Source organism: Monodelphis domestica, chromosome 2 (assembly GCF_027887165.1).
Source record: "Monodelphis domestica isolate mMonDom1 chromosome 2, mMonDom1.pri, whole genome shotgun sequence".
Taxonomy (NCBI): domain Eukaryota; kingdom Metazoa; phylum Chordata; class Mammalia; order Didelphimorphia; family Didelphidae; genus Monodelphis; species Monodelphis domestica.
The window spans coordinates 178,659,069-178,673,473 of NC_077228.1; the positions used below are offsets into that span (position 1 = coordinate 178,659,069).

The following is a 14,405-nucleotide window of genomic DNA, read 5'->3' on the forward strand; positions in this document are numbered from 1 at the left end:
CCTACTTTGTCGAGTGAAGCTTAGGGACTTCACAAAATGTTTTCAATGCATAAAATATAATGTATAAGAAACTAATTGTACTGAAATCATTATCAAAATATTAAACAAAAAAATTAAAACTCCAAACTCACAGACCCCCCATCAAGTTAAGAATTCTTGCTCTAGCAAGGATTTCCATTCTGAAGTTCTAAAATCACATAACAATTTGCTACCTCATAACTCTTTATAGCACTCCTTCAAGGATATAAAAGCATAGCCTATTGGAGGGGCAGGTAAAAATCTGTTTCATCCTAATTTGGCTTTCATATTATACAACAAAACTGAACTACCAAGGCAGCTAGGTGACTCAGAGAATAGAGTGCCGGACCTGGAGAAGGAAGGTCCTGGGTTCAAATCTGACTCAGACACTTCCTAGCTGTTTGACCTAGGAAAGTCCCTTAACCCCAACTGCCTAATGCTGTCCACTCTTATGCCTTGGAACCAATACTTGGTATCAATTCTAAGATAGAAGATAAGGGCTTAAAAAGAAAATTATTACATTGCCAATTTTTAAAAAACACCATAAACTAAGGAACAGAAATTTAGGTCTGGTACAAACATACTTATTTCAAAATTCAAATGGACCTATAATTTAATCTATGTGGCTACTTGCTTTACCAATGTATTTGACAATCTCTCTTTATTTTAGTAGACAATCTTCACGAATTATGTGGCCAAAATATTCATCATCTAGTGACCAAACTTCTAGTGATAAAACTTTTCATTATTTAGCTAGCCAGTAGGCAAAAAGGCCACTGCAGGATTCATACTCAAAGCCTTACCAATTTGGTAGTATCTGCCAGAGCATAGGCTCCACTGGTATAGCCTTTGATCACTTACCATAATAAAATACCAAAGTAAGATTTTACTGATGGGGTTAAAACATTCCTTATCTATAATGGAGGATAAAATTTTATACTCAAAATCCCTGATTACTTTATCAATACAGTAGAACTCATCCATATGACAAATGCCAGGAATAAATATAAATTTTTATCATAATGGAGTTGGAAATAATGAAAGTGTGCCATATGTCAATCTGTAAATAGGGCAGATAATTTGATCCATATTAGAACCAACTTTATTCAACAAGGGAGTGCTTTATATTTGGGTTTTTACCAGTTACCTGAGCAGCAAGCAATGCATTTTTTAATTCTTCTCTGGTAACCTCCGGAGCATCAGCTTGTCCCACTAAGCCTAGTGTATTATTCGGGGAAGGTCTAATATCCTGCTCCGCTGTTTCCTTCAGGTGTGAACTAAGGTAGGCTTTGGAAGCAAGAAGGTACCCATTTAGCATGTGCAGAGTAATATCCATCAGAGGGGGACATCTAGCACACCAAAAAAACAGAAAAACATGAAAATATGTACAGATCAGCTAGAGTATGTTCCAGATTGAACAATTTGAGAAAGCTGACAATAAAGAGTAACAATGCTTTCCCTACTAAAACTTCCTAACTCTAAGAGAAATGAAAATGTAATATATTTTTCTCATTCTCCTTTGTATTTCAAAATATTAACAAATAGGGACTACAATCTATGATTATAGTCAAAATGATAGATAACAAGTTTTGAGGAATAGCATTTTAAGGATATTTAAAGATGATGGTGCCTCCTGCAAATGTGTCCTAAGTTCATTACTTGAATCCTTTCCTTAAAAAAAAAATGCAAAACTGTCATAACTGATTAAAATAAAGAGGAAAAATGTCAGAAGTTCATCTTCTTTAGTTCTTTGTTTCTCCTGTCTTTTCTTATTTCCTCTTCTATGTACTATTCATTAACTGAAGGCATTTCTCAAGACCCAAAATTCAATTTTCTGCTCTTTTCTCCCATTAAAAAACGCCTGGACACCTCGCATTTCTGTGCTCAAAACTTAAGCATCTTTATACCCAATCCCAGAATCTCCAGGATCCTTTAACTGCCTGCTACATTTTCACACCACCTTAAATTTTTAAATCAAACTCATTATATATCCTTCTACTCTATCCTAGACTTCCCTAACTCTTTCATTGGCACCATCATTATCCTAACATATCAGACTTTAAGTCAAAGTCATAATGTGCCTTCTCCTTCTCCTTTGTCCTCTCATATCAAATAACCAAGCCCTTCTTTTTAACATTTTCTTTCATTGTATTTTCCTTTATACCTTCATTATTATTGCTGTAAAACAAGACCCTTATCACATGCCTGAAATAAGGAAGCACCTTCCCAACTTAAGTCTCATTACCTCTGATGTCTCAATACCTTTTATACAAACCTACCTAAAATGTCTCCATCAAATCATTCCTGCTTTAAAGAAAACAGTAACAAAACACTTTTAATGGTACACTATTTCCTACAAGATATCACGGCCAAAACTCTTCAGCCTCCTACTCAAAAGAAGTCCACAATCCCAAATTACTTTTTTCAAACTAGTATTCCCCGGAAGTGAGCACTCCATCAATCCAGTCTTACTGTTTTATTCAATACTGCTACTAAATAAGCCTGCTTTATTCCTATTTCTTTTTACTCTTTGCACGCTGTCTCCCCTACCTGAAATGTGCTTCCCTTTCTCTTAACTGCTGCCCATCCTTCAAGGTCCAATCTAACTTCTCTTCCTGGAAACCTTCTTTGACTACAGCAGCACACATTGAGTCAGCCTCCTCTGAATGTCTGTTGATTGCACTTATTGTCTCTACATGTGGTTTTTCACTTTAATTGTAATTTAAATTTTCTTGTATTTGTTTTGTATTCTCAGTGAGACCTCAAAGGTAGACTTTGTTATGCTTCTTTGTGTCCCTCAAAATGCTCTGCACATAGAAAGAATATAATAAAGAAGTATTTGAATGAATGAATTCAATACATTTCATAGTTAAAATGAGTAATTTTGCATGAACTATATAGATAAAATGTGGAGTTAATGAAACCAACTTCATGAAAATGCTAGGAAGAATTGTTTTAAAGAAGTTTAAAAAGTTAAAAAAGAAGTTTTAAAAGTTTACTAATTGGGTGGCAGCTGGGTAGCTCAGTGGATTGAGAGCCAGGCCTAGAGACAGGAGGTCCTGGGTTCAAATCTGACCTCAGACATGTCCTAGCTGTGTGACCCTGGGCAAGTCACTTGACCCCCATTGCCTAGCCCTTACCACTCTTCTGCCTTGTTATTGATTCCAAGATGGAAGGTAAAGGTTTAAAAAAAAAAGTTTACCAATTCATTTGAAGTATCTTATGAGCCACACCACACTAGAAATGGACCCAATTGTACAATATGCCAGTTTTAACAATGCAACAATCTCTTCTCCTCCTGCCAGAAAACCCAGCAGAACTAGTGCTCCTTTTTTCCCTAGTCTTGAGACAAAGAAACTTGAGTTACATAAACAGTAATTTATAATCACTTTAAAATTTTTGCTTCATGGTTTGTTCTTATTTTTCTTTTTCTCTTGTTCTTGTTTACATCACTGAATAATATGCTTATTGCTTGTCAACCGAACTTTTTCCTCCTTTTTTACAAAGAATGGCCAAGAGACAAAAAGCTTGAGAGTATTTGACCTACTAAATATAAAATTTTCCTAGAACTGGTTTGGTAAATAATATATACCAAATATTTACCAACAAATTACAAAGTTCATGAACAAATAATGAATGCCTTCAACTCTACCAAAAGACGGTAATGAAACATAACTATATGTTGTATTCTCTTAGAAACCTCCAAAGCATAGAAGTATGGAAGAACATAAACATCAGATGCCATTTACCTGTGAACCCTCTGATCACACCTTAGCACAATGAGAGGATCAATCATCAAGTCATTCTGTGTGTATTTCTGTTGCCTAACTAACTTTACTGATGGCTGCAGTGCATTAACTGTCATTACCCATAGCCTGTTGAGAAAATAAATCAAACATTCAAAAATTATTTCAACCTATCTGAAACATCTATCCATTCAACATACTAAATAAACAGTCCTATTATGTCAAAGAAGGTATGAGAGGTTAAAATGGGACAATAGATGTGAATATACTTTGAATGGTTAAATACTATGTAAATCTAAATTAGTGTTACTTAATGAAAATAAAAGGTAGAAAAGTAAAGTCAACATAGAATCAAAACTTATTTATTTAAACATCTTAAAATCCATTCAATATAGTAAGGGATGCCCACTCTATCATAACAGGTCAAATAGTAAGCAAATAATTAAAATCATTGCAATTAGCTTTAAGAAACTAGAAACACTTTTTATTTACTTTACCAAAAAAAAAGTCAAAAACACTTCTCCAGTGATAAAGCTAATCATTCTTGTCTATCTTTAAAGTTCATCTGCTCTTTAATGCTCTGAATAGACAAATGTATTATCCATTTATAAGACAAATAAATCTTCTATAATTATTGATGACGCTATTGAAAGCCTTTCAAAGATTAGCAAAAAGCATATTGTCCCTTCTGTCAATTTAAGTGGTTTATACCATCAAAACAATAAAAAAAGTTACCTTCTAGGCATCACAGTATTAAGAACCATCCACAGTTTATTGACTGTTTGAAGAATTCTCCGTGGAACTCCCAAATTCAACAGCTGGTTCATATTTGATGTTAAAACTTCTGCATATGGTATAAGTTCACTAGCAGAGACCAGAGTCAAGTGTTCCAGAATCTGCATCACTTGTGTGTGACTTACTTGGAGTACTGAAAATGCTACAAAGAAAAATTAGTCAGAATTCAGACAAGCTAAGCCTTCCAAAGCCACTGGCCATGAATGTTACGTTTTTATAATGTTAGGTCTTGTGCAATTGGTTCAAGGTTTCCAATACCTCAAAAAAAGATGTGGCTAAAAAGTAAAATGGAAACACATCTCATTCTGTTGGAGACATTTTATAGTTTGGGCTAACCTTATAAATTAGGACCTTAAGGAATATCCACATTGCCCAATAAATAAATGGTCTAAGGATAGAATTGAGAAGTTTTCAAAAACAATATAAATTGTTAATAACCAGCTGAAAAAATATTCAAGTGTTAATAATCAGAGAAACTCAGATTAAGAGAATTCTAAAGTAAGGACTTAATAAACATTTTTTTTCTTTCATTACATCAATTAACACAACAAAAATAGTTAAAAATAATAAAATGCAACATTGCGGGACAGTGTAGAAACAGACACATAATCACACACATTACAGCATTAAAACGGTTCAATCATTCTGAAAACAATCTCCCAGTATATGAGTTTCAAAACTGAATGTTCCCCTTGATCCAGTGATCCTACCACAATGACTATTCCTAAAGATGTATTTAAAAGGTAAAGAAAATCCATCTGTACAAAAAGTATTCACTGGCTTTTTTGAAAAACCCTTACCTTCTGTCTTAGTATCAGTTCCAAGGCAGAAGAGTGGCAAGAGCTAGGCAACTGGGGTTAAGTGACTTGTCAAAGATCATATAGCTAGGAAATGTCTGAGGGCAAATTTGGATCCAGGTCCTCTCAATTCAAGGCCTGGCACTCTATCTAGTTGCTCCAGCTTTCTTTGTAATAGCACAAAACTAAGCAACAAACATGTCTAATTCTAGGGGAATCACTGAATAAATTGTGGCACGTCAACATAAAGGAATATTATTTTGCATTAAGACAACTCTGGAAAAAAGGAAATATGCAAAGACTGAAATAAAAAGATGCAGACAGAAGGCAGAATCATACAACATATGCATCAAAAATATACAATAATATAAAACAAATAATAGGGATAGAAATTTGACCTGTAATTTCATGAGTACATCCCAGGTTCAGAAACTCCTAACAGGTAGATCAGTTACCTTCACTGTAATGTATACTCTTAAGAGAATTGCTTAAAGTACTGAAAAGTAAAATGACTTGTCTAAGGTCACAGAGTCAATAGGTGTCAGAAGTAGGATAAGATGGCTTTGACTGGCTCTCATTCCCTATACCACAAAACACAAAAATGTACCAAAAAGAAAAAAAGAAATCAGAAGAAAATATAGAGAGATAAAGAGATAGCAGAGTGAATAGAGCAACAAGTCTGGAGTCAGCAGGACTTGAGTTCAAATCTAGCCTCAGACACTTTATAAATAAGTGTGTGACCCTGGGCATTTAACCTCAATTGCCTTCCTCTTATCACTCTTCTGCTTTAGAATTGATTCTAAGAAAATATGGGTTAAAAATACTGAAATAAAGACACCATAATTTTAACATGTATACAGCACTTTTTGTGTGCCAGGCGCTATCCTAAGTGCTTTACAATCATTTGATCATTGTAACAACCTGGCAGGTGGATGTTACTGTGATCCCCAGCCCACTTTAAAAATGAGGAAACTACGGAGCATAGAGATTAAGTTGATTTGCCCTGGGTTGTATAGGTAGTTAAGTGACAGAAACCAGTTTTGACCTCAGGTTTCTGTATTCCAAACCTGGCACTCATATGCAATGTTTGTTAAAAAAATAAATTGTAGTTTGGATATTTTTTCCATATTATTTCAGTTTTATTCCCCTCAGAATATCTTGAAGGACACTAAATAGTTTTGATTTTTTCAAAGAAATTTCTTAATATGAGCAAGAACAAACAATTTGAAAACTAATGTCATTATCTCCAATCCAACTTATATGGTAAACAAGCTTTAAAACTGACTACCTGAATTCTTATAGGGGTTTGCATTAAAAAAAATGGTCTAATAATTCATTAATTTAACACATATTAAGCACTTATTAACATATATTTTGCACTGCATGATGTCAATTCTATCCTGCAGATCTTGTCCTAAAAGTCTCTTTTTCAGCATCTACCCACATACTAGACAGCTATTCCCTCAAAAATCAGCACCCTGATCAGTGGTACAAACCATACTCTTCTAATGCAGTCATTCTAATCCATACAGTAACAGTCCTCGGGGACTCAACATGATCAAGAGAAAAGGATGCAATTCAATGGAAACAAAAAAGATTCTCAGAAACTGTGAAATTATAGCTGCTTACTTTTAAAACTGTCTGACAAGACATTAACCTGTTTTAAAGAAAAATACTTCATTTCATTTAAGTTTTTAATATCATACCTCATTAAATTAGTAGAAATCTAACATATTTCTCATAAAATGAGTAAGAAAACTTTACTGCACCTTCTTGAAGTTGTTTAGGAGAGTGGTTTTTGGCAGTGTTGGTCAAGAGCATTCTCCGTAGCAGGGCATCTGTCCCAGTAATTTCTTCTTCACAAATCCAATCATCCACAATACATAAATGTGGATAGTTAGTTGCAAGAAGGCGCAATAAAGCAGAGTGTAACCCTTAAAAAATTGTAATATGCATGTTAGAACATGTCAAATACTCAAAAATTTTCTTTACCATTCCTCAGATTCTTATTTCATTAATTGAATGTTTAACAGTCTAACACCCAACCACAACAGATGCTTACACATCAGCACTTCCTAATGATGGTTCCAATTAAACTTGGCACCAGGGGCCAACTAATTCCTTCTGAAGGAGAATCACAAGAGTCTGCTTAGAGGACAATGTATAGTGTAAACCTTAAAATTTCTCAGACTTGTGAATGTTAAAAATTTCCCCATCGGGGAATTCTTAATTGGAACAAATTCCCTACTGAGAAACATTTCCCATTTTGATGTGAGAACTCGCCAGGATCAGAAATGGGAGGACCTCTATTCCACTCTTACTTAAGACTGCTTTAGGGGAGAAAACTCATTGCTAAACAAAGAAAGTACTTGGATCCATGCTTATGGTGGGGCAAGGAGTTCTTTGAGCCAGGCCTGTTTTTAGAATTGATACAATGGGATGCTAAGTGCCTATAAAGGTGGGGCAACTTGTAAACTACTTAGACCTAAAAGGTGAAAACTTACTCAGAGGTTTTCTCTTAATGAAATTAGTCGACACAGTAACATTTTTTTTTCTCTCTTACTAAAGAGATTAATCTACTCAGCTGTGAATTCAAAATGGGCTGTCTTTTGGAAAACATCTACAGTGATTGGTAGATGTAGGGACTTAGGGGAGGTGACATGGGAGAAAAACCCCTGTATAAGAAAAAGCAGGATCCTTTGGAGATATATCCTTTTGGAGAAATCCTTTTGGAGAATCTCTGATGAGGACCACTTGGGGAAGATCTCGATTTCTGACTCTCATTCTGAAGGAGAGCTCCTTGAGGAGCTCCTCTGAGGGGCTCTGTCCCTCTGGGGTAGGAGCTCTGGAGGCTCTTGAGAGAGGCCCTTTGAAACAATCCCTGGCTGGAAGACACTTTGAGGAAGGACGCTGGCCTGGTGTCACTAGTATCCTTGTTTAGTCAGACCTAGTGGTGAGTGCTAAAAAACTGATTTCTCTTTTAAGACTCGGGTCTAGGCCATATTGGCTTGAGACCCTTCATACTTATTCCTTTCTTATTCTCTCTCTCTTTCTTTGATTACTCATTGTATTGTTAATTAAAATCTCTATAAAACCCAATTGACTTGGGTATTTGAATAATTGGGAATATTTCCCTGGCGACAACCTTATATTTGATTTTAAAACCCAAGACACTGTAGTGAAACATATTTCTGCAGTCAAATTTACTCACCCTCTCTTATATCTATCACAATTTATATCTTCCACTATTTTAATCACTACAGTTTAAGACCTCAACAATTTTAAATCTCACAATAGATGGAAAGAGCCTTAGTAGCAAATCATCTAATTTAATCCTTGGGTTTACAGAGAAAGAAAAGGCCCAGAGAGAATAAGTGATCCAAGATCACACAGATAATAAGTAGCAGAGCTAAAACTTGGACTCCAGTCCTATGCCAATGAATCTTCTACAATATCATGCTTCACTATGGCCTTCCCTACAAGAAAAGGTAAAAGAAAAAAGAGTTGAGATCTTTTACTCTCAAAAATTTTAAATAATCTGATTCAAATATTCTGTCCTTATCATTGTTAGTATTAATGAATATTAATAATAGCCACACTAATGTTCAACACCACAATCAACATTTACTAGATAATCAATTCTAAGTGGCTTAAAACTCATCATGTGATAATGATGCAATGAAAACTAAAATATATGATTTGGGCAAATTTCAAAGTATGCTAGGAAAATTTACAGATCTTCAATTCTCCTTAAATAAAAAAGACTCCTGATATCTCTAAATTTTTATACATGAAAAATAAAAATTAAAAAATGAAATTTTTACACATAAAAAATAAAAAATACGAAAATAATAAGTGTAAAAAATTTTTGTCACTGCTATAACTGAAGAAAGTCTGGTCTAATTTTTTTAAATTATGTAGTTAAGAGTAGAGTTAGTTTACACATTTCTTGTCTTGACAAGAAATTTATCCCATCCTAAAACTCTTTGCTCAGATATTTGTTATGTCTTCTGAATGAAAATACAACTCTTAGACAAAATTACAAGCAAAGAAATAATATAGTCCATCACACAAGGTTATATAACTTAAGTTGAGAGGTTATCTTAAGGCCATTTCAAGGGAAATCACAGACTTGGAGATAGACTCATAGCATTTTAGAAATGGAAGTTATCTCACAGATATAGTCCAACCCCATCATTTGACATTTGAGGAAACTAAACTATAGGCTAAGAAATTTAAGTGACCTACCCACAGCAAGCTAGAGGTGAAACAAATTTCCAGTGCCTAAATGGTTTCCTCACTTCAAGACTAGTACTCATTCTACTATATCACACTGCCCTCTCCACACCCCTCTGACCTTATTTATCTGTCAATTGTGAATGACAATATCTGCTTCTTACCTGATGGAGACAGCTTTATGGATGAATGCACAATATATCAAAAGGCAATAATAATGCAAAAGGGTATTATTATTTCTAAACTACATATGTTCTAACCACACAAAAATGTCACTATTCCAAAAAAAGTTAATTTTTCCCTACTAAATAAAAAAATAAGAGTTATCAAAGGCTATCAAATATAAGCTAGCATCTCTCTAGAAATAGATTATTCAACGCCATAAACAAGAAATTGCATAACAGACTTATAAAAACAATGAATGTACCTCCCAGTTCCTGTTGTAGCCCTTGAGCCTGGCGTATGAGGAATTTGATTGGAATTTGATCCATCAAAGAGGAAGAGTAAGATTTTGGCTTTCTTTGCATGGCAGCTAGGTAAGAGAAAGATAAAAAATATTAATAATAAGTATATTTAAATAAATCTGAAGTCTAAAGTTTTACCCAAATATGAATGAAAATTCAAGGATGCCTACCTATTTTTAATTCCCTTTACATTCAAGTTTATAGCTCATAAAAACTATGGAATCATCAGTATGCCTAAGTTAGTTAAAAAATTTATGGTCTAAAAAAAATTTTATTGTCACAGTTAATTATAATACAATTTGAAGGAGGGTAAATTAGATTCATAAGATTAGTGTATTTATCAGCAAAAAGTTCTAAATATGGTCCAATTTATTACTTCAAGTGTTCAAAATCTAGCTTTTATCATGCACACAATCATACTCCTCCAAAAATCCTCCCATTCTAGACCCCAGTCTCAAAAAGATTTTAAACACTAAAAACCAGGCTTTAACATTTTTCATCCTGTAACATGATCAGACAAGAAATCTTTATAGTACACCTCTGAGTATGAGACAAAATTCAAAGGGTACTTCAATGAAACATCTTTAAAATCCTATTCTATTTTGTTATTACTCTAAGTTTTAGTTCTCTAACGCAATATTACTTTCCTGTGACTGAATTTAGCTGTGAGTTCTACAGATATAAAACTTCAGCCTATTAGATGCTAAAAAGTTTAAAAATAGAAAGGCTATTTTCTTAACAGGACTTCTTGAAGGAAAAAGATAGTAAAAAGTGAAACCTCAAGTTGACTGGAAAATTTAAAGACAAGCGGGTTTTATACCTCTCCAAAAGCAACATAATGTGATTATGACTTCCTTCTTCATTCAGAAGGGTTTAAAAGACATTTGAAATGATAGAGTTAGAGCTGAAAGTGATCTCAGAAGTCAACTAATCCATCCTCCTTATTTTAAAGATCATAGGATATGGATTTAGAGCTAAAAGGTACCCACGAAGTTATCCAAACAATTCTGAACTTGAGCTCCATTTTCTACAAGACGACTTTACAACAACCCCCTCACCTAAAATCACCTCATATCGAGTGAGAGTATTCTATATATGAAGAGACCGTATGAAATCGTCACTAGAGCTGGCATTAAAGCCAGTAAGACCCCATTAAAGCCAGTAAGACCCTGGTTCAAGACCACCTCTGACACATTGCAGCTATGTGACCCTGAGCAAGTCACTTCATTTTTCAAAACAATTCTCTTAACATTCAAAGTTGCAGAAAGAATGTTAAGTCAGCTGAGTAGAGGGAACTTCCTCACCAGAAACCCCCTACACCAATTAGAAGTCTGGTCTCTAATCCTATACTATTCTGTACACATCTTTACATGTATAAATATCATCTCTTCAATTAGATTAGGTAAGGGTATTTAGAACGGTAAGCTCTCCAAAGGACTTTTGTTTCAACTTTGTATCCCCAACACATAGCACCATACTTGGCTCTTAAAAATACTTGTTGACTATTATAGTTCCTTTTACAAATAAAAAATCCAAGGCTAAGTGACTTGCCCAGAGAGAAGCTAGACAACAAGACTTGTCCAAAGTCATATGAGTAGCAAGAAGCAAAACTAGGAATTTTTTTTTCAGTAAGTTTATGTATGGCAGAGTAGGAACACAGAAATCAAGCTCTGAGATCAAGGTGCATATGCTTATGTGAAAGTCAGCTTGGTGATTCCTAATGCAACTAAGATAAAAAGATAACTATATAGATCAGGTAGATTATTTTTTCATACTTTGAAGTTATCTTTTTTACTTATTCGAGTTTTACTTATTCTAGTTTTGGGATATTTAAGCAACAGAATATTTGAAAGTTTGCAAAAGAGTGGTTTAATAGTCATCCCAAGACAACAGTGAATGCATATTATTACAAACATATTACCAAAAGAGATGTTAACCAAGATGCTAAAACTGTGACAGTGACAGGAATTATCAACAACAAACAGGTAATCTTCTCAAATGACTACCCCAGCCTAATCCACATACTCAACAGTGCATCTGAACTAGATGGCGCTGTCCTCAAAACATTTTGCACTTTCCCATGTCCACACCTTTGCTCATGTTCTCCTCTGTGCCTAAAATGTCTCTCCTCTCCCCCTTCCCCTTTAGAATTCTTATCCAGCTTTTGGAATGTGACTTCAAAGCCTCCTCTAAGATCTTCCTTGATCTTTACTATTATCAACAACCTTCCCTACTATGTCCTAGAGCTCTTTGTTTTATACCTCTCTAATACATTTATCATATATTACTGTCTAGATGACATAATAGTTATCTGTGAACATAGTTTTTTCAACTTATTAGGCTATAAATCTGATGAGAGCAGAGACTGTAAGGTGACTAAACTCTTGTCTTCCTCAGGGTGCTTTGCACACTGGACATTTAATGTTTGTGGAATTAAACTACCCTTTATGTGGATTAGTTCCATTTTCTAAAGGGAAGTCAGAAAAATCCTTAATCATGAAGTAATTCTCTTCTAGCCCATTCTCATTAGTAGCAGCTAGGTGGCACAGTGGATAGAATGCTGGGCCTGGAATCAGGAAGATTCATTTTCCTTAGTTCAAATCTGGCCTCAGATATGAGCTGTATGACTCTGAACAAGTAACCCTATTTGCCTGAGAATCCTCATCTGTAAAATGAGCTAAAGAAGGAAATGGTAAACCACTCCAGTAACTTTGCCAAGAAAACCTCAAACAGGGTTATGAAGAGTTAGACACAAATGAAAATGACTGAACAACAATAGCAACCATTCTGATTACCAAATTTTCAGAAACAAAATTTTTGGATAGAAAAGTTAGAATGCACTCAAATTCTCCAAGGAATTCCTGAATGTCATAGAGGACTTCTGTAGCATGGCAGGCTTCCCCAAGAAGTACATATAAACATGAAAGAAATAATCATTTTCTGTATTAGAATAAACAGATTAACTTCATCTAAAATAAAAAATAAAAAAACAAGATGTTAATTTTCCCAAATGGATTGTGCCTCTAATGCCAAGCTCAATTACATAAAATTGAAGCACAGAATCTTTAGAAATGATAGGACTAAGGATTCAGTTTATGGCTCATCTTTAAGAAAATGCATATGCAAAACACTGTGCCCCTCAATTTCACGTCAGTGCAGAAGAAAAAGTCATCAATAAGATAAAATAATTCCAAGGAAGAGTTAGATGGCTCAATGGATCGAGAGCCAGGTCTAGAGATGGAAGGTCCTAGGTTCAAATCTGGCCTCAGATACTTCCCAGCTGTCACTTAACCTGGGCAAGTCACTTAACCCCCATTGCCTAGCCCTTACCACTTTTCTGCCTTGGAGCCAATATTGTCTCCAAGATGGAGGATAAGGATTAAAAAAAAAAGACTTAAGAGATTTCTCAGATCTATCTCTGTCTAAACAAATCTCTCTCTCTAAAAAATTCTATTCTGTCTCAGGTTCTGTCCAGCCTCTGTTTTCCCCCCACCCCACAGTCAAAGGTGAGTTTCCGTTTAGCATCAGGCTTCTGTGCTTCTTTCCCACCTTCCCTAGCTCAGAAAGCAATAGTGGCCCCTAGTTCACATGAAACTCTTCCATTAACTCAAACTTTTTCATTAACTTAAATCTTCTTGCTCTTTAGCTACCTTTTGTTGCCCACTCAGAGCTTGTATTTGCTTATGTGCCAAGTGTCAGCTGTACCAGCTAGAGTTCTTCTTTTTCTCCTATCAGACACCTGATGTTTACCCCATTAAAACCCGACCCTAAGTAAACACAACCATGAAAAAACCGAAGCTTCAAATGACAAAGTTTAGGGCATGAGGTTCATAGTACCCATTTTCTTCAAAGCAATGACAAACAAAGGACCTCCTGCCCACCTCAGGGAGACTATATGAAGATATACTATAACCTTTTTAAAGCTTTCAACATTTAAATTTGCAAATAGGGATGCTGGTCAAATCCTGACTAACTTTTCCTTTTAGATTATGTGAGTGTAGTCTACCATCTACTCACCCAAGGAAATGGCAGGAGACAACACTTAAAAAAAAAATCCCTCATTTCCCTGTAGGTCTCCCAGGCACACAACCACCTACCAAGAGTCTTAGTGTTGGCAAGAAGGGCTTCCTCAAAGGACAGAATGTAGTACAGCACCAAGAGCTGGGCCGTGATGCTATGACACTGTGCGTTGTGCTGTGTAATTCGAGTGCTATCAGCCTGCAGGAAAAATTAGGCTTTCATTAAAAATACTATGACAAGACTTCTTGGTAAGACTTCACTTCACAATAGAACTATTTTATTTTATAAGACACTTCTGATTTTCGATGAAGAAATGGTCATTTGACTCT

At 34.9% G+C, this 14,405-nt stretch overlaps 1 protein-coding gene across 2 annotated transcripts in view; it reads right to left on the reverse strand.

The window, feature by feature from the left end:
• INTS2 (integrator complex subunit 2) overlaps window positions 1-14,405 on the reverse strand; it is a 44,513-nt gene that overhangs the window by 5,977 nt on the left and 24,131 nt on the right. For both annotated transcript variants that reach the window (XM_007481763.3, XM_056816479.1), the window contains 6 exons: window positions 14,154-14,274; window positions 10,020-10,124; window positions 7,126-7,290; window positions 4,500-4,701; window positions 3,768-3,893; window positions 1,166-1,367 (listed from right to left, as the gene is read on the reverse strand). In XM_007481763.3, the coding sequence (XP_007481825.1) occupies window positions 1,166-1,367; window positions 3,768-3,893; window positions 4,500-4,701; window positions 7,126-7,290; window positions 10,020-10,124; window positions 14,154-14,274 (921 nt within the window). The remainder of the gene's footprint in view (window positions 1-1,165; window positions 1,368-3,767; window positions 3,894-4,499; window positions 4,702-7,125; window positions 7,291-10,019; window positions 10,125-14,153; window positions 14,275-14,405) is intronic.